At 40.4% G+C, this 23,256-nt stretch overlaps 1 protein-coding gene across 4 annotated transcripts in view; it reads left to right on the top strand.

Moving 5' to 3' along the window:
- Positions 1 to 23,256, top strand: part of chd6 (chromodomain helicase DNA binding protein 6) — an 88,164-nt gene that overhangs the window by 46,027 nt on the left and 18,881 nt on the right. For 3 of the 4 annotated variants that reach the window (XM_057845626.1, XM_057845622.1, XM_057845623.1), the window contains exons 25-38: positions 1,313 to 1,437; positions 1,502 to 1,661; positions 2,248 to 2,337; positions 2,409 to 2,512; positions 2,582 to 2,711; positions 5,598 to 5,676; positions 5,749 to 5,809; positions 7,022 to 7,385; positions 8,379 to 8,587; positions 8,845 to 8,942; positions 9,017 to 9,241; positions 15,069 to 15,476; positions 16,380 to 16,622; positions 22,904 to 23,123. In XM_057845626.1, coding sequence (XP_057701609.1) covers positions 1,313 to 1,437; positions 1,502 to 1,661; positions 2,248 to 2,337; positions 2,409 to 2,512; positions 2,582 to 2,711; positions 5,598 to 5,676; positions 5,749 to 5,809; positions 7,022 to 7,385; positions 8,379 to 8,587; positions 8,845 to 8,942; positions 9,017 to 9,241; positions 15,069 to 15,476; positions 16,380 to 16,622; positions 22,904 to 23,123 — 2,516 coding nt within the window. The remainder of the gene's footprint in view (positions 1 to 1,312; positions 1,438 to 1,501; positions 1,662 to 2,247; positions 2,338 to 2,408; positions 2,513 to 2,581; positions 2,712 to 5,597; positions 5,677 to 5,748; positions 5,810 to 7,021; positions 7,386 to 8,378; positions 8,588 to 8,844; positions 8,943 to 9,016; positions 9,242 to 15,068; positions 15,477 to 16,379; positions 16,623 to 22,903; positions 23,124 to 23,256) is intronic. The other variant, XM_057845624.1, reaches the window with a different exon arrangement.

The following is a 23,256-nucleotide window of genomic DNA, read 5'->3' as shown; positions in this document are numbered from 1 at the left end:
GGTGGCAGCGAATGATGCTTTGTTCATTTGCTGCCACCCTCCCAATGGATTGCACGTCTATGAATGCTAAACTCATTTCAATTTCATGGCAGAAGCATGAAAAGACCTTTCATCGCCACTACCAACATGGCCTCTGAGCAGCCATGTTGAGAGCGGTGACGTTCCCATCAAAGTCAATGCATTAACATAAAAATGAAGTAATAACTATTTTAGTTGTATTGAGTTCATTTTGTCTCACTTATAGATTATTTTTTCTTTTATCCCTGACAATAGTTATAGGTTGTTTTAATTACCTGACATGTTTCGGCGAACACTCCCGCCTTGATCAGAGAGTCACTGGTGTTGGTGTGATGTGCCTTTATCAGCTGATGGATGAAGGCGTGACTCACCTGTCAGATTGACAGGCGAATCACGCCTTCTGCTGGCCATTCACTCTTCCAGCATGCTGGTCCAGGTAGTCGAGAGCGTGTAAGCCCCCTCATCCCTGTTGATGGTCCTCGGGGCCCGCCCGGATCCATCTATTTATTACAAAAAAAAAAAAAAAACAGAACACAAGACTGAGTGTGAGAAGGAGACAACAATATGACATACAAGGGCAATAAAAAAAACAAGCACAACAGGAACATCACAAGTCAGCCATTACCGATCACTGCAAAAGGGAAAACCACATTCTGGACTGGGAAAATGCCAGAGTCATCTGCACTGAAGAAAACAAACATCAGCGCAGGATCACGGAGGCCTTTGGGATCCGCACACGGGCCCCGAGGACCATCAACAGAGATGAGGGGGCTTACAGTACACGCTCTCGACTACCTGGACCAGCATCCTGGAAAAGTGAACGGCCAGCAGGGGCGTGACAGGCGAGTTACGCCTTCATCCATCAGCTGATAAAGACGCGTCACAACGACATTAGTGACTTTCTGATGCAGGCGGAAGTGTTCGCTGAAACATGTCAGGTAATTAATTAAAACAACCTATAACTATTGTCTGGGATAAAAGAAAAATTCAATTAATAACGATCCTATTTCTTTGGCACATTATGTTATCAATGTCAAAGCATCTGCTATTTACTCATTTACTCATTCGTTCAAATGGATTGAACTTGATAAACTCACAGTAAAGGATGATGGGATGCCACACAATCGGTCTTCTTGGGTAGGTCAGTCAGTGGTTAGAAACTCTATCTTGAAAAGTACATATTATGCAGGAATATTTTAATTATTTCTTAGTACTCCCTGATACCGTTGGCGTGATTTGAGTGCTGTATCGGCACCGTCAGATTGAGTGTTGAATTGCAGTATTTTCTTTTCAGGGCTCTTTTAGTTTATTGTTTGAAGCACTACAAAGGGGACGACAAGATCAAAAGCTTCATCTGGGACTTGATCTCACCCAGCAAGGAAGGCCAGGACCAGGACCAAGAGCTCCTCAACCACTCCGGTCAGTACTTGAACATTGAAGAGCTCCGTCTCTATCAAACACCACATTGACTTGTTTTCCTTAGGACTGTCTGCTCCGGTTCCTCGCGGGCGAAAAGGCAACAAAATCAAGACTCCGCTGAGTGCTCCTGAATTAAAGAACGCAGACTGGCTAGCCCACTGCAACCCTGAAGTGGTTCTGCAGGATGACAGCTACAAGAAACACCTCAAACAACACTGCAACAAGTCAGTGAAAGGCGACTTTTTGCACACGTTATCACTTTCAACCACAACAAACTTCTAGGCAACACAAAACAGTCTAAAAAGACAAGGGAAGGCTGCAATTTTGCTTTGAACCCAACATTTTGGGCTGATTTTTAAAAATATTTTCACGGGTCCTAGTCTTGGCGCTGCCCTCAGCATTTTTACAATTTCAGCCCCTAAGCCGGTTACTAAGCAACATGAAATTTGGTAGACATGTCAGTTAGGATTACACCAACAAAAAAGTCTCAGACACCATGCTCATTAAAACAAAGCAAAGCAGCTATTTTGGTTCCAAATGTCCATTTTTTTCGGGTCCTAACCTGACAATGTTTTAAAAATTCAGCCTCCAAAGCTAGTTGGACTTGGCAACATGAAATTTGGTAGACATGTCAGTCATGAGAAGACCCACAAAAAGTCTCAAGAAGCTGTGTCCAAAAAAGCACAAGAAGTAAGTCGGCCATTGTGATCTGAAGCTGATTTTTTTAGGGATAATTTTCTATGGTTTTTCATTGACAAACTTTTTCTACTGTAATATTTAAAAGCCTCCTTGGACTGTGATTGTGAGCAGGGTTCTTCTGAGGGTGAGGATGCTGTACTACCTGAAGGTAGAGGTTCTGGGTGAAGCAGCCAATCAGGCTTTGGAGGACACGGCTGCCAGGTACCTTTTCACGTTGACACAAAAAACAGCCCTTATTTCTCATTCGTGTCCTCAATGTACCATAACTCCAGGCAACTGGACGTTTCGCTGCCCGACATTGACTACATCGAGATTCCGGCATCGTGGTGGGACGCCGAGGCCGACAAATCTCTGCTGGTCGGTGTCCACAAGCACGGTGAGCTCCCCGACTCCATCTTTGATGATTGTAGAAATAGAAATGAGCTGGAACCGTGCACCCCGACAGGCTACGAGCGCTACAACGCCATGCGCGCCGACGCCCACTTGTGCTTTCTCGAGAGAGTCGGCATGCCTGATGTCACCGCGCTGTCGGCCGAGCAGGGGGGAGGAGAGGCGACTGCAGATGTCGCCGACAGGTAGCGCCGTTGACTGACAAGTAAAAAAGAAAAGAACATTTGACAAAAATTACGTAAAAAATCTAATGTCCAATCATGTCGTGTCCCGTCATTCTGCTGCTAACGAGTTTATTACAAGTTGATGTCCAATTAATTTGAAGTGGGACGGTTGGCAGTGGAAGAATGTTTGTTCATTCGCTGCTAACCCACCCACTTCAAATGGATTGGACATCTAGTGCCATCAATGGCGACCAAAGAGTTTACAAATGCACATGGAGCATTGGAGGACTACATAAGAACCGTACATAAAAAGTAGCATTGATTAAAAAAAAAAACTAACTATTGAAAATTGAATTTAAAAATACAGCTTAAAATTAGAAAATCCTTTATAAAAAGATTTTAAAAATATTAAGAAATAAAAGACATTATAAAAAATTAATCGAAGTATATACAGGTAGTCCCCGGATTACGACGTACCCGAATTACGTGATTTCGACTTTACGACGCTGGAGTCTCGTCCGCCATTTTGTCTCCAGTCGTTTTTTTGTCTAGTCGCGTAAACAGTACTTTGTTGTACCTCACAGTATCTTATTTTTGTACTTTATTTTATTAATGTGACTGTTATTATAATCAAATACATATTTTGCCAAAAGGCAAAATATGTATTTGATTATAATGTTGACTTGTTTTGTGATACATGCTTTTATTTTGCACCCGAAGAAGAGCGCACGTGCACATACGAAGAAATTGCACAGCCGAGTGAGCGAGAGAGGAGAAAGTTTACAGCTTAGCTCGCTGTTTACGTATTGGCGAGGACAGTACAATGATGTATAATACATGTTTTTGGTTAGTTATTTTGAGATTTAGGGGGTACTTAAAGGTTTCATTTCGATTTACGTGGAAATCAAGGGTTACGTCGCCAGCGTAGGAACGGAACTTGTTCATAACCCAGAGACTACCTTTATATACTGGTTACAGTTAGGCATGTGCCGGTATGAGATTTTCACGGTACGATAACCGTGAGCAAAAATACCGCGGTTTCACGGTATCACGGTATTGCAATTATAGCTCCAAAATTAAAAAAAAAAAAAAAAATTCCATTGAACAGGATTTCTTTTCAAAACATATTTGCAAATAGGAACATGAATATAATGTGAAAATAAATAAACAAAAAATAACATATTTTATATAAAATTAAAATACATAGAACCTAGACTATATCCACAGCCAAAGCTCAAGTTGCTCAATATTAGAGTAAGAACAAAATAATTGCTATAAAGAGTAAAAAGACTTCTAAATAAAATTAAAAATATATACTGTATGACTTTTTTTTAAGGGGGAAGCTCAAGTGAAGTTTCGCCATTTTCAGCCACTGTGTCAACTCTAGTCTACATGATGCCATGCCTTTGTGTTAAAAAGAACAAAGAATTCATAAGTTAATAAGTTAGTTGAAAATGTATAAGTTAGTTTTATAAATTAGTTAAAATGTAAATATTGTTGAGGAAAGGTTTCATCTAAAAAAAAAAAAGTGAGGAGTGAGACCTCCTTTTCTCAATTAGCGATCTTTGACGCGATTCTTTTTCTCCCCCCCCCCTTCATTCAAGCTTGTCTCTCACTCAGCGGCTGTGAGACATAAAACCACAACGAAGCTGCTCTCCCAGCTTAGCCTAGGCTAACATTCGTCTTTGTAAGTTTTAGTTAGTTTGTATATCGAATTTGAAAGGAAAATGTGCGTTTTGTTTTTGGCGAACTTTTTAATGTTGCTACTGCTATCCTGTTGAACCTAATCACACGTGGAAAAATACAATTGTACAACGTTTTAAATGTATTCATTTGTATATTTCACCACGATTTGAGAGCTCAATAAATTGAAGAAAAGTACGCCTTGTGTTTGGAGGATTTGTTTGTGGGTTTGCTGGCTGTTTAGCAGATTAGCATCACTGACACTCAAGGCAAAAAACGGGAAGGGGTGAGCGCTGCCGCACCAAGCCACTTCGGCTGCATTTTGGCACATGAAAAATAGCGAATACCGTACTAAGGTATGACGGAAAATTTTAGTGGTTTTGAAACCGCGACGTTTTCACACCACGGTAAACCGTGAAACCGGTAACCGGCACATGTCTAGTTACAGTACAGGTCAAAAGTGTGGACACACCTCATTCAATGCAACATAAATAAAGGTCCCATTGATAAAGCAATAAATTCCACTTATTAAAGCATACCCGTGGAGTCTAAAAACATTTTAGGCGACTCCCTCTTGAAGCTCATCAAGACAATGGCAAGAGTTTGCAAAAAGGTAATCAGAGCAAAGGGTGGTTACTTTGCTTTAAAGATGCTAGAATATTATTGACTTCTAATTTTTTTATTTTTATTTTTTGCTAAGTACATAATTCCACACGTGTTCATTTAGTTTTATTACCTTCAGTGAGAATTCACAATGCAGATAGTCATGAAAATACAGAAAACGCACTAATGAGAAGGTGTGACCACACTTTTGTTCTGTACTGTACATTATGAATGTTATAAAATTAATGCATAATAATAAAAAATCCTCTTTATTCATTATAGTTTTTTATTTAAAATTTTCGATTTTGAATTATTTTTCTCTATTTTTTCCCGTCAAGAGGTTAAGAAAAAGCAACAAAGGATGACAAAAGGACCACAGCACAAAAAAAAGTTGCGTATAAAAATAACAATGGCCATGGCAAAAGAAAAATGATTGCAAAAAGCAATAACGAGGTCCAAAAACTCACCAAAGAAAACTGCAATAAAAAAGACTACAAAACAAATCTACAACGAGACAAGAATAGGGAAAGAAAAACAAAAAAAATATTCACAACCAACTTGGAAAAACTAGAAAAGTTAACAAAAAGCTGGAAAAGAGTTGAACATTTTTTTTATTTGCAGCGCGGTGAAAGGGGACGACAACAGCGAGAGCACAAATGGCAAAAGCGAAGGAGGCGATGAGCGGGACGACAAAATTAAGGTACAGATGGCAGAAGACATTTTGCTGCTTTTCCTTTTCGTCCCCCTGTTCACTCGAAACGTTTGCATTCAGGGAGACAAGAACTGCTTGAGTGCAGACGCTGCTGACAAGCCGGATGCCGGTGTTGCCACAGGTCAGTGACCCCCTTTTTCCCTGCATTAGTCACCCTCTTTAACTTTTTCACTGCCACTGACTTGAATTGATGTCAAATATATTTGAACTGGGATGGTCGGCATTAAATGTTCATGTTTCTACTACAGTTGTTTTTTTTAAATAAATGTATTTCTTCCTTTCTTTATGATTTAAGTATCTAATGTATCTAATACATCGATATAATCCCATAATAAGCAATCCAGACGGCAAGAAGGGGTTAAAAAGATAATGGATAGCACGCTAGTGTGTTAGCCTGCTGTGTCCATAATTCACGCGCTAGCGTTCGACTGCAATGTATGTCTTTTTGTGGCTTTCCTGTAACCCGAGCTGCGAGCATGAGATTTTACCGCGATATTATTGCGTACTTACCTTGTTTCGATTAGCATATATCACCGAGTGTCAAGACACAGCTGTGAATGGCCACAGCCGGACTTAGTGAGGACTTTATGGGTGAAACACAGTAATATAACAAGGGTCGTGACTCGTGATGCAGAAGTCACAAACAAAATAAGGAGTGGTCGAACTTTTTTTTTTTTTCAAATATTTACCCTTTCTTTCAGTTTTTCTTTATTTAGATTGATTATTTATCATCTAAAATATCGGGGAAATGCGACAGTAACAACAACAACAAAAAAAACACAATTAAGCGATAGCTATGAGGTAGATATCCGTGACCTATTTACAGACACTATTTTTATCATTGTGACGTGATATTTATAGAGGTTTAAAATATGCGAGTGAATTTTTTTTTTTAAGTTTTTTTTTTTTTACTAAATATTAAACATCAATTAATGTTTCTAAGCTGAAAATGATAGACATTTTGAATAATAAATATGATTTTCATGGCTGGGTTGAAACAAAAGCGTTTACGCAGTGTCTGTAAACGGGGGTTTCCAAGGTAAAATGTACAAAGTGAAAATAGTCCGGGGCATAATACGCCATGAAACTGCAGTGGCAGCCTATAGATATATTGTTCTATCAAACTAAACTTGGCTTAAAATACAGCAGTTTATTTTAAAGAGGGGTGCGAAAAAGAGGGGTGCAAGAGCAGAAACTGCTTTTTCAGCCTTGTCTGTGTTTTCAGCCATAAGTATACGATAGCTGCCAGCCCTTTTCAGTACAAATGGATTGGATGTCTATCATCCTCAATGGCAGCCAATGGGTTAACGGTGCTTTTACCTTTACTGCTCAGCAGTGTGTCACGGGTCCCTCAGCGCTGACACCAATGCTCAGGATGCCACCCTGGTCACAACCCCGTCAGACGCAGGAAGCGGCACGGGTGTGGCAGCTCTGCATGTGGTCCAGGCGCGCCCCCTCTGGCCCGCTGGCCCAGCTCTGACAGCCCGCCTACGCCGCCTGATTGCGGCCTACCAGCGCTTCACGCTGAGACGTGAGCCCCTCCTGCGGCACGACTTCCTGCTTCACGACGGCGCGGTGGGCGCCTCCCTTGGCCTCCGTGCCGAGGGAGCCCTGGCCTGGCAGCTGGGTGAAGAGCTGAGGCGCTGCTCCTCCAGCCACGCCGAATCGGAAGCAGTCTTCTTGGAGTGGCAGAGGAGGTGAGAGGATGACTTGGCAGATAATTTGAGAAATTCAGCCCCTGAAACCAGTTTGACATAGCAAAGTGGAATTTGGTAGAAATGTCCATCATGAATAGAACCGCAAAAAAATTTCAAGAAGAAATGGCTCAAAGGACACAGGAGGTTTGCCATTTTGGTTTAACACAATCATTTATAGCCAAGTGGAATGGTTTTTGAAGATTCAGCCCCTGAAGCCAGGTGGATACAGCAACATGAAATTTGGCAGACACCTCCGTTATGTGTAGAGCAACCAAAAAAGTCTCAAGAAACATTGGCCCAAAAGACACAGGACGCTAGCCATTTTGGTTAAAAGCAGACATTTTCGGCATCATGTTGCCAAATTACCCGTGTGTAATGATTTTTAAGAATTCAGCCCCTGAAACCAGTTTGATGCAGCAACATGAAATTTAGGCGACACGTATATCATGAAGATGCACAAAAAAGTCTCAGGAATCCATGCCCACAAAGACAGGAAGTCTGCCATTTTGATTTAAATCAGGCAGTTTTTGGGGGGGGACATTTTCAGGACTTCTTGCAATGTTTTTCAAAACGCAGCCTCCAATGAACGTTTAACTTGGCAACATATTTGGTAGACATGTCTATCATAGGCAGACTCACAAAAACGTCTCAGGAAGCCATGCTCAAAACCACAAAGGATGTCAGCTATTTTGATTTGAATCAGGCATTTAACATTTTTTTTCATTTACAGAAGTTCTTGAAATGTTTTTTTTTTTTTTAATTCAGCCTCCAAAAGCAGTTTGACTTGGGAACATGAAATTTGGTTGACAGGTTATTCATTAGTAGAGCCACAAAAATGGCTTGAGGCTTTCCCAGGAAAGACACAGGAAGTCTTGAGATTTTCAGAATTCTGTGTGTGTTGCATTCTCTCTGCGTGAAAGCCAATGGCATCAATTTAGTCATTTTTTGAAAATGTAATTGAAACGTGTGCGTTTTTTTTTTTTTTTGTGTCAGATGGACCCGGCGCGAGCAGATGGACTTTTACCGTACTGTGTCGTCGTTCGGCGTGGCCTACGATCCTGACAGGAAAATGTTCGACTGGTCGCAGTTTCGAGTTCTGGCCCGACTGGAGAGGAAGACAGACGACAGCCTGGAAACGTACTTCAACTCATTTGTCAAGATGTGCCGGAGCGCCTGCAAGCTGCCGCCCAGGAAGGAAGAAGGTGACCAACTTCTTCTCATCAGAGTAGAGCGACTATGTTGGCTTGTCTGTTTAAGATGCTCCCTGAACACCCTCACGATGAACTGTGATAGACACACCCACCATTCAAGGGAGGCCCCAGGTCATACCCAGAACATGCTCGAGAGACGCCATCTCCCAGCTGGAAATGCCTTATGTACCCTTGGAAGAGCTGGGCAAAGGATCAGCAAGAGACAGCAGATAAATGAATATTCCTTTTTATCTTCTTAAATTCTGTAGGCTTGATGGACAGCAGCATTCTGGTGGAGCCTCTGACAGAAGAGCGAGCCGCACGGACCTTGTACCGCATCGAGCTTCTCCGCAAGATCCGTGAACAGGTGATTAAAATCTTGTTCTAAATGAAAAGCCTACCAAAACAGTTTTCTGACACCGGTGCTGTGGTCCTCTCCAGGTCCTCCGCCATCCGCTGCTGTCGGCGCGCCTGCAGCTGTGCCGCCCATCACTCTACCTCCCCGTGTGGTGGGAGTCGGGGAAGCACGACCGGGACCTTCTGGTGGGAGCGGCTCGACACGGGTTGAGTCGTACAGACTTCTACATCCTCAACGACCCCCAGCTGGGCTTCCTAGAAGCCCACAGGAACTATGTGAGGGGACACCACACGTCCCATCTTCACAGGGTATGTGGTAGTGTCGTGGTTCGCCCCTCCTATTTGAAATGAATTGTCTATCATTGTCAATGGCAGACAATTTCTTTTTGGATCACTTCCTTGTTCATTTTCAAGCATTTACAGATCACTTCCTGTTTAATTGTTTGTCACTTCCGGCACATTTTGGGCATTCTAGGGTCCCTTTCTGTAAATTTTGGATCATTTCCATTTTAGGGCTTTTCTGGGTCACTTTTTAACACAAATCCACCTAAAAAAGTGATAGAAAAGGCTTAATAATGAAAGTAGATCCTAATCAGTCTTCCTTCCGCAGCTGCCTTAGCCCCACCCACTAAAATACAGTGCCTTGCAAAAGTATTCGGCCCCCTTGAACCTTGCAACCTTTCGCCACATTTCAGGCTTCAAACATAAAGATATAAAATTTTAATTTTTTGTCAAGAATCAACAACAAGTGGGACACAATCGTGAAGTGGAACAAAATTTATTGGATAATTTAAACTTTTTTAACAAATAAAAAACTGAAAAGTGGGGTGTGCAATATTATTCGGCCCCCTTGCGTTAATACTTTGTAGCGCCACCTTTTGCTCCAATTACAGCTGCAAGTCGCTTGGGGTATGTTTCTATCAGTTTTGCACATCGAGAGACTGACATTCTTGCCCATTCTTCCTTGCAAAACAGCTCGAGCTCAGTGAGGTTGGATGGAGAGTGTTTGTGAACAGCAGTCTTCAGCTCTTTCCACAGATTCTCGATTGGATTCAGGTCTGGACTTTGACTTGGCCATTCTAACACCTGGATACGTTTATTTTTGAACCATTCCATTGTAGATTTGGCTTTATGTTTTGGATCATTGTCCTGTTGGAAGATAAATCTCCGTCCCAGTCTCAGGTCTTGTGCAGATACCAACAGGTTTTCTTCCAGAATGTTCCTGTATTTGGCTGCATCCATCTTCCCGTCAATTTTAACCATCTTCCCTGTCCCTGCTAAAGAAAAGCAGGCCCAAACCATGATGCTGCCACCACCATGTTTGACAGTGGGGATGGTGTGTTCAGGGTGATGAGCTGTGTTGCTTTTACGCCAAACATATCGTTTTGCATTGTGGCCAAAAAGTTCAATTTTGGTTTCATCTGACCAGAGCACCTTCTTCCACATGTTTGGTGTGTCTCCCAGGTGGCTTGTGGCAAACTTTAAACGAGACCTTTTATGGATATCTTTGAGAAATGGCTTTCTTCTTGCCACTCTTCCATAAAGGCCAGATTTGTGCAGTGTACGACTGATTGTTGTCCTATGGACAGACTCTCCCACCTCAGCTGTAGATCTCTGCAGTTCATCCAGAGTGATCATGGGCCTCTTGGCTGCATCTCTGATCAGTTTTCTCTTTGTTTGAGAAGAAAGTTTGGAAGGACGGCCGGGTCTTGGTAGATTTGCAGTGGTCTGATGCTCCTTCCATTTCAATATGATGGCTTGCACAGTGCTCCTTGAGATGTTTAAAGCTTGGGAAATCTTTTTATATCCAAATCCGGCTTTAAACTTCTCCACAACAGTATCTCGGACCTGCCTGGTGTGTTCCTTGGTTTTCATAATGCTCTCTGCACTTTAAACAGAACCCTGAGACTATCACAGAGCAGGTGCATTTATACGGAGACTTGATTACACACAGGTGGATTATATTTATCATCATCGGTCATTTAGGACAACATTGGATCATTCAGAGATCCTCACTGAACTTCTGGAGTGAGTTTGCTGCACTGAAAGTAAAGGGGCCGAATAATATTGCACGCCCCACTTTTCAGTTTTTTATTTGTTAAAAAAGTTTAAATTATCCAATAAATGTTGTTCCACTTCACGATTGTGTCCCACTTGTTGTTGATTCTTGACAAAAAAATTAAATGTCATGTCTTTATGTTTGAAGCCTGAAATGTGGCGAAAGGTTGCAAGATTCAAGGGGGCCGAATACTTTTGCAAGGCACTGTATCTTCAAACAGCTGCAGATTTTGGTTGTCTTTTTGTATGCTATCGACTAAGCCTGAACGATATATCGTTTAAACATCGCCATCGCGATGTGCGTGTGCGCAATAGTCCCATCGCAAGCACGTGCGATAGTTTTTCTTTTTTTTGATCCACATACGCCTCACTTTCTGGTCTGCGCACAGCCTCCTACCCTCCCTCTCCCAGCCTTTTGATCCTCTCAGTCACTGCGGCACAACAATGGCTTTGATCTGGCCAAAGAAGCAGACTTCACACGGGCATCTGTCAATCATCGTTGAACTTGTTAAACAGTTGCAAGGAAGCCGCGCGGGAATGAATGTGTGTACTGTGGGGACGTTGGAGACATTTAAATGCCAGAAGTGATCATGAGGAGTTTGAAATTTCTACATGTCACTTCAACGATCACAGCTAAAGTAGATCAACAGAAGCATTTAATAAAGCCAAGCATTTATCTGCTACAGTACTTTACTCTTGTTCAAAAATGATTTGGTTGGACAGTTATGTTTAAAACTTATCATAATTATGAAATTTGAAGTGCTTAAAAACCATTTATTTTTATACATTTTTTAAATCCCTTTGGGGGGGGGGTTTAGGGGGGGGTGAGAAAAAAACATGTCTTATACACGGTGACCCAAAAAAAAGTTTACACTGCCATAATACAACTTAAATGCCATGTTTATTAAACTTGGAATTAGAATTGAATCACAAATTATACATTATTGTAAAGAACATGTACAGTACACTCTATTTTTCAATGTGTCCTCCCTTAAGTGTCACAACAGCCTCCAGGCGCCTACGGAACGCTTCTTTATGTAGGATGCTGTCATCTTTTCCCAAGATCTAACAATGGACCTCTCCAAGGCTGCCACAGCAGTTTGTGGCTTCTTACAGGCACTGTCCTCCACAGTTGCCCATATGCTATAATCCAGGGGATTGAGATCTGGACTCTGGGGTGGCCACATATCACCTTGTCGATCAACTTTTTGGTCGGCACAGATCGGCACTTCCAGACCCAGGTTTTCGTGAGGCTGTTCCAATATCTTTCAGCTTCTTTTTAACTTTGTAGACTGCACATCTGGATATTCTCAGATTTGCTGTAATCTCAGTAGGTGTCAGACCGGCACGCAGCAATTCAGGTACAGCTAAAGTTTTCTTCATTTTCAGCAGAAGCACAGGAATTGTAGAGACGAGAGATTACCAGCTGCATTGAGTGACCTTAATGAATCACTTAAGCATGACAACCTATTTAGATATGTTTCAATGGCTTTTAAACAAGCAGTCAACTGAATGTAAACTTTTTTTTGGGTCAACCTGTATGTATCTCTTTCCAATGCTAAATCTGAATAAATACATTGGGCACAAAAAACACACACAAAAAAAAAAAAATTAAAATGGGGGGGTGGGCTACTTCGCGGTTTTTCACTTATCGCGGCGGGTTCTTGTCCCCATTAACCGCAAAAAACAAGGGATGACTGTACACTGTGGTGATCTAAAGTCTTTCCAAACAGCTATTTAAGTCATCTTGTGAAAATATCTTGGAAAAAAATATATATATATGTTTTTTAATATCGCAATATAATATCGCAATATATCGCAAACCCCAAAAAAATCGCAGCAATAGTTTTTCCCAATATCGTTCAGGCCTACTATCGACTAATCCGAGTAGAGATTTGTGTACGTCCCCCTTTAGGGGTTGGCCGCCATTACTGGGGTGTTTGCAGACCTATAGCAGCCCAGCGTCAGTCTATGTAAACCAGGGGTATCCAACCTTTCCAGCGTCTTTTCCATGTCTCCTTCCTTTAACACACATGAATCAAATGATCGGCTCATCAGCAAGCTCTGCAGAAGCCTGATAACAATCCTGATTATTTGAGTCAGGTGTGTTGGAGGAGGGAGACATTGAAAACCAGCTGCATAGGTGCTCTCGAGGACCAGAGTTGGATACCCCATATGTAAACAGTAACGTTAGCTGCGGTTGGCTGTGTGCTTCGGGCGGCTTACCTCAGCATTGGCGAACAGGGTACTTGTGGTCATTCTGCTCAGATTAACCAATTCATAGGCTTTATATTGTCTTTTTGCCATGTGTGCATTCTGTCAACATGTGCTCGCACAGCACCAGAAAGCTAGACATGATCATCAATTCTGGTTGTGATGCGACAAGGTTGTGATGTCAAGGTTCTTAAGAAGGACCTTTAAGTGACTAGCTTCATCTAGTGTTGAAACCGAGAAGTGCAACAAAATGTTGGCTGAACTCAAGCTTCTAATGTGGGCCATATTTAATGATATTTTTTAGGGGTGCACGATATCCACTTTTTGAAACCGAAATCGATAACTTCCTGCTCCTCAAGACCGATACCGATACGATAACCGATAATATATATATAATTTTTCAATGTATATTCACCTGAGTTTTTGAACACCTGTCGGTCAAAAATACTAGTGGTTGATTCAGCATCGATTTACCTTTAACCGAACCAGAATTTTCATGATGACATGAAAATTATTATAATGAACAAAACTAGAACAGTTTTGACTTCAAATAAAGTGCCCATATTAATTTTTTCACTTTAATTTGAGTCAGTCACAATCAGTCACTATTATTGACGATGTGTTCACCTGAACAATGAGAACTGATCTAAAACAAACATAAACCAAACAGGTATTGTGCTTTGTCAGCAAATAAAACATTTGGTGACATATGTGACAAAAAAGGAGAGGAGACTTTTGTCGTCTTGGTCCATGAAACAACTTTCTTAACCTGGCAATTATTGAACAGCAAGCCTATCAATGACCAAAAGGCCTCTCAAGAACTTGTAAACATAACACTGTAAAATGCAAACATTTGCTAATTCCCATAGTAAGGTTTATAACTCAATGAAGGAAAAATACGGTCTCTATAACAGAAACAAAACTTTGCATACTGGCAAAACAGGAGTGGAAACAAACGCACACATCCCAATCCGACACCGTGCCAAAAATATTATTAATAACTAGGGGTGTCAAACGATTAAAAATTTTAATCGAGTTAATTACAGCTCAAAAATGAATTAATCGTAATTAATCGCAATTCAAACTATCTATAAAATATGCCATATTTTTCTGTAAATTATTGTTGGAATGGAAAGATAAGACCAAGATGGATATATATATTCAACATACGGTACATAAGTACTGTATTTCTTTATTATAACAATAAATCAACAAGATGGCATTACCATTATTAACATTCTGTTAAAGCGATCCATGGATAGAAAGACTTGTAGTTCTTAATAGATAAATAAAAATAATTAAAAAAAAATATAAATATATAAATAAATAAAATATATAAATATTTATAAAAATTTTATAGAAAATAAATAAAAGATAATAACTAGTACAAGTTATAGAAATTATATATTAAAACCCCTCTTCATGTTTACGTTTTAATAACATTTGTAAAATTTTCAATCAAAAAATAAGCTAGTAGCCCGCCATTGTTGATGTCAGTAATTACTTACACAACGCTAATGGATGCTGAAGCCTATAAAATCAGTCGCACCTAAGCACCAGCAGAGGGCGGCAAAACTCCGAAAAACACAACAAGTACACCTTTCACTTTGCTGTCCTTTTAATATGTTTGAGCGGGGCATTTGTGCGTTAATTGCGTCAAATATTTTAACGGGATTAATTAAAAAAATTAATTACCGCTAGTTAACGCGTTAATTTTGACAGCCCTATTAATAACATATTGTTATCGGATTTATTGGGATGACGTCATAATTCCTATTATCGGACCGATAATTATCGTGCACCTCTAATATTTTCGTCATTAAGTTTGAACACCCATGTGTTAAATCCATCAATCTTTTCTCAGCTGCCGCCCCCCCACTGCTGCCTGTACGACACCCCTCCACCTCCGGAGTATCCCCAGCAGGCAACCTCTACTCCCTCTTCGTCATCGTCCTCTTCTTCTCACCCGCACGCTCGGCCAGAGGCGAGCTCTCCAGGCCTGGGGATGGTCTCGACTTCCCGGGGCGACTTCCTGGACTGCCCCCCACTGGATGAGAGCCTTGGGGACATGGAGGCGCTGCACGGGGGCAAGGCTTCCAAGGACGCCCCCAACGGCTTCCCCTTTAACTCAGCGGCCGGCGGTCAGAGCATGCTCAACTCGTATGGTGGCGACCTGCGCTCCGAGCTGAGGAACGACGCACTGGTGGGGGAGCAGGGCTCGTCCGAGGAGACCGGACTTCTGGCGCCGTCTGTGGAGCTGGATCGGCTGCAGGTACTGTACTCCCACCGTACTTCAAAATAATTGGATTTTTTATCACAATCGTAGTCACTTTAATTCATCGGCTGCCGTTCAGCAATTGATGTCAAATCTGTTTGAACTGCGATGATTGGCATTGAATAATCATGCTGTGTTTATTTTTTTTTAAATTATTATTATTATTTTTATTGTTATTATATATTATTATTAATTACTTATTATTAATTTTTTCATGTTTGTGATATTTTATTTTGATTCAATCAAACATGATGATTATAGTCATAAATATAAAAAATATTGTTTTTTACATTCAAGTTGAAATCCAATGTTTTGAATTAATAAAACAAAAACAATGGGAAATATTCTTTTTTTTAAATGTGTGTATTTTTATTTTACTGTTTTAAATGATTTTTATTAAAAATATTTACGGTATTCATACATTTTTTAACAATGATTTTTTTTTTTTTAACAATGCTTTATTCAAATTATAGTTAAAATTGTATTGAAAAATATTCACCTCAGTGTGCTTATGATGCTGAGAAAAGTACGGTAGTTCCCCTCCCATCATAACAACTGAAACTCACCTTATAACGCTTGATTTTTATTTTTTAAATTTTATTTATTTATTTATTTATTTATTTATTTATTTATTTGTGAAACTTGATATTTGTGTCAGGCTTCCTCGCTAAAAAATGAATATTTATTCTCGCACTAACCTAACCCCTGTGTAATTTTGCAAAACACCCCCAAAAAACTTTGTTTTTTTCAATATTTTGATTCTGGTCAGGGTTTTTGGCCACCAATCTTACATATGGCTCCTTTAATGGAGAACAATCTCCTCTGTTGCAAGATGGCTGCTTGTTGACATCTATCCTTATGATATCTGTGCGACGAAAGCTAAAGGAGCCTTCTGTGCAGGCTCCCTGGGATGGAACGGACCACTCCAGCCCGGCTCAGCACATGTTCAACGAGTCGGACCCCATCCTAGGTCCCACGGGCTTCCTGGAGGAGGAGGACGAGGAGGCTCGGCACGGGGACGGCAGTGCCAGCGGTGGCGGGGATGGGACCCTGGAGGAGTGTCTTGGACTACCCCCTTCGGCTTCACCCTCTCATCCGTCGGCCGCCGATTCCGTGGAGTCAGCCAGCTTCATGCTGTTCAAGGTACGTTAGGGGTATAAAATTGGCGCCGTGGGTGCCAAATCTGATTTTGCCAAAATTGTAAAATTGCTAAGATCGTAGTCCAAAAATCAGACATTATCGACAGTTTTTTTTCCCTCCTTTGATTTTTAAAATTGAAATAAAAAATTCTTAGATTATAGAGAATTTTTACATTTTTTCCTTAGTTTTTTCTTTTAATCTAAACATGTAAAAGATTTTTTTTTTTTTAACCCCTTTTGGTTCATTAATAATTAATAATGGACTAAAAACCATGAAAATAAACAATGAAAAATAAATTATTAAATACATAAAAGGAAAATATTTATATCCTTTTTAATTAAAAAAAACACAAACAACTTAAATTAAAAACTGAAAATACTGTTTCCTATCCAGTTTTAAGAGATTTAAAAATGGGGGAAAAAATTGACGCTCTTAGACAATTTTTAAGTCAACAGTGTTTCTAAACAGCATATTGGCTATAGACAAGTTTACTGAGCGAAATATGGGCGGCGCCATCTTGGAAAAATTTCTGCTCCGAACTTCCGGTTTAGAAAGAACATGAATTGCGGTTGAAGTAAGCAGTGTGTTGACAAAGTTAAAACTGCAAAATCAAGCCAGAGGAACCCACAACGTAGGACAACATAGATGAGATGTACTGTAGAACATTCGCGGACAAAACTATAACAACCTGTCAGCCTGTGTTGACGTGAGGTATACCGTAATTTCCCGAATATAACGCGAACTTTTTTCCTCAAAATCAACTTGTAAAATCATGGTGCGCATTATAAACGAGTACATTGATGGAGACAGAAGTATATATATATATATATAGGGGGTGCACATATTTTTTTGCCCAGGTTCTCAGAGGAGGACCTGGAGATGTGACTTGGTCCTCATTGAGCTTGAGAGCCGACCCGCCTGATGCGATAAAATTATGACAAGCTTTACTTAGAGCCAATTACCTTTAATTAATTATATTAACAATTAATGCTTGATTATCAAGTGGCACAACAAAATTGCCATTACTTTGAAGTGAAATGTAAAGAAATAAAATTAAAAGCACTAATTCAAAATAAAGGGCATTCATATGCGGCTCCCACATTAACTCCAAGCCTTTGTAAAAGTGGGATGTCCTCCTCATAAGAGCTCATTGAACGTGCATGTTTAGCTTTGTAAAATGCGAGCAAAAACACGTTTGTCAGTGCATGGCAGCCACCTTTCAGCAAAAGTCCTTTTATTCGGTAGCTCCGGTGACGTCTCTGTCGTCTGTCTGTCTTTTGACGGGGTTGGGGGAACACGGAAATAATTACTCAGTGGGGCCTCTCTCTTTGACATTTTGAGAAGGGATTTTCTCGTGTCCGCCGCAAATACAGTGGTCAGTCATCGGTACGCAAAAGCGTATGGAAGCCCTTCAGGGCCAGTGCGTTTGTCTACGTCCAGTACGCATGCGCGCATGCGGACCACTTATGTGTGCATACAGGGGTGCACATATTTTTTTTGCCCAGGTTCTCAGAGGAGGAACTGGAGATGTGACTTGGTCCTCATTGAGCTTGAGAGCCGACCCGCCTGATGCGATAAAATTATGACAAGTCTTTACTTAGAGCCAATTAACTTTAATTAATTATATTAACAATTAATGCTTAATTAACATCAACTGACACAACAAAATGGCGTACCGCATGCATGCTATTTTTAGACCGTGACGTCGCATCGTAAAGCGGAAGTAAAGCCGAAGTGGGACATTATAGACCTGCCGTCGCATAGAAACAACGTATTTTGTGCTAATTTTCGCCGGTAATCTTTCAAAAACGAGCATGCCGATCACACATTGCTTTTTTGGAACTTGAAGAAATGACTAGACATTACGAGACTTGAAGGATGTTTTCTTCCTACGTTTCCTGAAACCAAAAACTCGGGAGGTAAAAATGTGAAGACCGAAACAACTTGCGTGGACTTTAACACTAGCTCGGTGAATCCATTCACATTTCCTACGCAGTAAACATTTTGTTGGGTTGGCATGGTCTATCAGAGGACAAAGAGGTAAGCCATTTTTATATTTTTTACTTGTTTTTTTAGCGTAACGTTGTGCCGTACTGCTTCTGTCTGACAATGAATGACCTGAAAAGAATTACAATGGTATCTGACTGCCACTGTTACCGCTTCTGTTATTTATATATATAAAAAAACAACTTGTCAGCAAGCGTAAATAAATAATAGAATCGAGATTTGTTATCAATGAAAAAATTAAAAGTGTTCGTTGGCTGTCACTGAGTAGCATTTGCGATCGCTTCACAAAGCTAACTAAATTACCCCCAAGAACGGTCAGAGACGTAGGACAACCAGAGGATATATAAGAGAGACAGTGCTGATGGTACAGGAGAGCTTGTTGAGACAGGAGAATGTCATTGTCAGTCGCGTCGATAAAAAAGCTAAGGCTATGCTTAGGTCGGCTCGTTTTTTTTTCGTCTTTTTCAGCCTTCGACACTCAAGCCATCTCTTTAACTGAACATTTTTATGTTCTTCCACATCTTTGCCAGTGAATTTGGCACCAGGAACATCATTTTCGGAGAGAATTGGTAGGTTTAGCTCTGTAAACATCTCCTTCGTCCACAATTTCCATTCATTTCCTATTTGGGACAAACGGTGGCTTGTTCCTACTTAGCAACAGTGGCTAATGTCATGAATATTAATAAACGGAAGTGACGTGTTGCTTGCGGTACGCCAGTGCCATTACTTTGAAGTGAAATGTAAAGAAATAAACATAAAAACACCAATTCAAAATAAAGGGCATTATAGGGCTCCCACATTAACTCCAAGCCTTTGTAAAAGTGGGATGTCCTCCTCATAAGACCTCATTGAACGTGCATGTTTAGCTTTGTAAAATGCGAGCAAAAACACGTTTGTCAGTGCATGGCGCTGTTCTTAATTACCTTTATTCCGCCACTTGTCCATTGGGCAAGTGGGGTCCTGTCTGACATCGATAGTTTGCTTAACTGCCACCTGCTCTCTGTTTTTTTCGTGCTTTTCAAAGTTTGGTTGGCTGAAATTCTTTGACCCTACATAAAATGCGCAGCTCTTATCAGCGACATTGGGATTCTCACGGCACATTTTGTACCGCATTTCTGTGCGAACATCATTTGCTTCTAGCCATGGTACCTCCTGCAGCCACTTTTCAGCAAAAGTCCTTTTTTTCAGTAGCTCTGGTGACGTCTCTGTCGTCTGTCTGTCTTTTGACGGGGGTGGGCGAACATGGAAATAATTACTCAGTGGGGCCTGCCTCTTGGACATTTTGAGAAGTTATTTTCTCGTGTCCGCCGCAAAAACTGGTCAGCCATCGGTATGCAAAAGCGTATGGAAGCCGTTGAGGGCCAGCGCGTTTGTCTACGTCCAGTACGCATGCGCGCATGCGGACCACTTATGTGCACCCTTGTATATATATACAGTGGGGAGAACAAGTATTTGATACACTGCCAATGGGTTTTCCCATTGGCAGTGTATCAAACACTTGTTCTCCTCACTGTACATATATATACATGTATGTATATATATATATATATACATACATGTATTAGGGCTGTCAAAATTATCGCGTTAAGGCGCGGTAATTAATTTTTTAAATTAATCACGTTAAAATATTTGACGCAATTAACGCACATGTCCCGCTCAGACAGTATTCTGCCTTTTGGTATGTTTTACAGCAAGGTTTTTTGTGCTGTCTAACAGCGAACTCTTGTGGTCGCTTTGCGACATGGTTTATTGCTTTCTTGCCAGTTCAATATGGCTGCACGACGTCTCGGGCTGACGCCTACGTTGTAATGTTGTGCTTATATGATCCTTGGACAAGATTTGTCCGTAAGTATGGTTGTTGTAAAGAATGTACATATTATGTTAGTAAGCGAAATGTTATATTTTTTGTATGAGACGCTTTTTGTTTATGTTTAGTGAACCTGTATAGCGTGCTAAGCTAACGTTGTTGCTAATGCAATGCTTGTGTACTTTTTTGTTGTTGTTTTACTACGGTCTAAAGAGGACAATGTTTTGAGGCCATTTTATTAATGAATCAGATGAAAAAGGAAGACGTCTGATTATTAAGGCGTCGTTAGCTAGCTGTCTAGCTTTGGAAAAAGTAGACACTTCGGAGTGAGAACAGCATAGACAGATTTAAATGACAGTAGAGTGAAATGCCCACCACAGTCCTTATGTACCGTATGTTGAATGTATATATCCATCTTGTGTCTTATCTTTCCATTCCAACAATTTATTTTACAGAATATATATATAATTTAGAGAAAAATATGGCATATTTTATAGATGGTTTGAATTGCGATTAATTGCGATTAATTACGATTAATTAATTTTTAAGCTGTAATTAACTAAATTAAAAATTTTAATCGTTTGACAGCCCTAATATATATATATATATATATATATATATATATATATATATATATATATATACATATACATACATACATACACATACACACCGATTTTTTTTACTGACACGGCCACACACGTTGTGTTGAAAAAACGTATGCGGCGATCCGTTGCCGACTATTACGGTACGTGATGTCAACATTTTGTATCGTTAATACTTCACTCTGATCGGCCGAATGATTTCGTCTGTGTTAAATTCGGCTTTTTTCACTCTTCATAAAGCACAGAATTTAGTTTCTTGAACTCAGTTAAGCCAATGTTTATTGCAGCTCCGCAACCAGGACCATAACAAACGTAACAACAGACTTCCTGTGTGTGTCCGTCAACTATATCTGTCCCTCGGGAAACTCAAACCCAAATAACAATAGTTCTTATTGTTACTGTCTTGTCGACAGTGATGAGCTCTATCAGATTTCCGACTTACGTTCTCACTTTCATTTTACCGTATCTATCCATGGAAGAAACATTGATTCATCATGATGAAACAAGCAAATTATACAGCAGCCTTTAAAAGAAAAGTCACATCTGTTTTGTTTTCTCCTAGATTCTGGTAAGTTGGAGAAGTTGTCAAATCATATTGTTACCGTAAATATTGTCAGTTTATGGTAATGTTTTGAACTACCAATATGGAGGCGAGCCACCGTCTGTCCCAGCCTCTCGGCCGCCCCCGGTAGTTGTAGTAAATATTATTAAAGATCATCATAATTACAATCATCATCGTAATAACAATGTCAAAGGCAACAAGTCATTTCACGCGCAAGATTTTAGCTTTAGTATTTTTTTGAGCACCGAACACATGAAAATGCAGGGATAAGAAGAACATATCTTCCATAACACAGCAGCAACATGGCTACAAAAACACCCGGTGTTTGTGGTGGCACGAGCTCTCTTCCACATCTGCTTTCATGAAGATGTTGTCCTCCACTGTTGTGGTGATGGCAGACGGATATGGTATTTCCAAATGGTCTTCTTTAAGGGATTTTGATGAGTAATGTTACTCCAGCTCCACTGTTGTTTTGGATGGAGAGATTCTGAAACGGAAGTTACTTGCAGACATGCGGAAGTAAATTGGAAGTACCTCGGAAACTTGTCTATAGGGGTGGTTTGATACGGGTAACTCTGATTCGATACTGTGACGATATTTTGCCCACGATAATGATTATATTCAAATACAGTACGATACTCGATATACTGTATTGTAAGAATTTTTTTTAACGCCATATAACGATATATTGTATGCTACTGAAATAGAAAAAATGCAAAAACTTGTACAATGTGCAAAGAAACATGTATTTGGCATAATGCCTCACTGCACTCGTCTTGTAAATGTAAACAGTGCATACCTGGACAATTAACTTGCATGAGCATTAATTACATGTTTTATATAAACCAATACAGTGCACTACTTTCTGAAACTGAAACGTCAGTAGCAACTTACTTGATGTGCTTTTCTGTGTTCGCATTTTCCATCATTCTTGCATCTGTTCTTCTATTGTCGTCAACTCACGACAGCCCACTTTACACCTGTTTACGGGATTTTGCACGCCACAAACAGGACAGGACAGGATAGATTAGTTACTGATGGTGACAACGTGATGATTCCATTATGTGTGTTGTAATAAAATATGGATACTTACAGTCTCGCTATATTGATCCCACCCTCCACTATTAATTGGCAATCAAAATACATGGTGATTGATTTGCTAATCAATCGATTGTCAATTAATTGCAACAGCCCAAGTTTATCTCCTATTGATGGCGTGAGACGTCTGAATTAAAGGGGGCCATGAATTAAATATTTCTTTGAGTTGAATAGCAAACACTCAGCATGGTCTGGTTTCCATTAGGACATCGGTGTTAGTGAAGAGGCTGGTGTGGACCAAAGCGACCTGGCGGCGAGCCCCTTGCCGCCTTATATCGCCCCGCTCTCTCCGCCCGACACGTTGGAGGACGTCAGGGGTCGGGACGCCCGAGGCGGAGATGACAGCTTCAAGTTCGATGTCAAGGGCGAAGACAGCTTGGAGAAAGACAACATTCTACTTGAGGACCAGTGTGACTCTCATCAAGGTATCAGCACGTGGATGGTGTCAAATCCATGACCCGGGGTTCAGATCTAACCCGTCACATCATTTTCTGTGGCCGCAAAAGTAATTTGCGTGCATCAATTTCATGCTAAATTAAATCCAATTTTTTTGGGACA

The sequence above is a fragment of the Corythoichthys intestinalis genome, chromosome 9 (genome assembly GCF_030265065.1).
Source record: "Corythoichthys intestinalis isolate RoL2023-P3 chromosome 9, ASM3026506v1, whole genome shotgun sequence".
NCBI classification, from domain to species: Eukaryota; Metazoa; Chordata; class Actinopteri; order Syngnathiformes; family Syngnathidae; genus Corythoichthys; species Corythoichthys intestinalis.
This window is presented reverse-complemented; position numbering and strand designations above follow the sequence as displayed.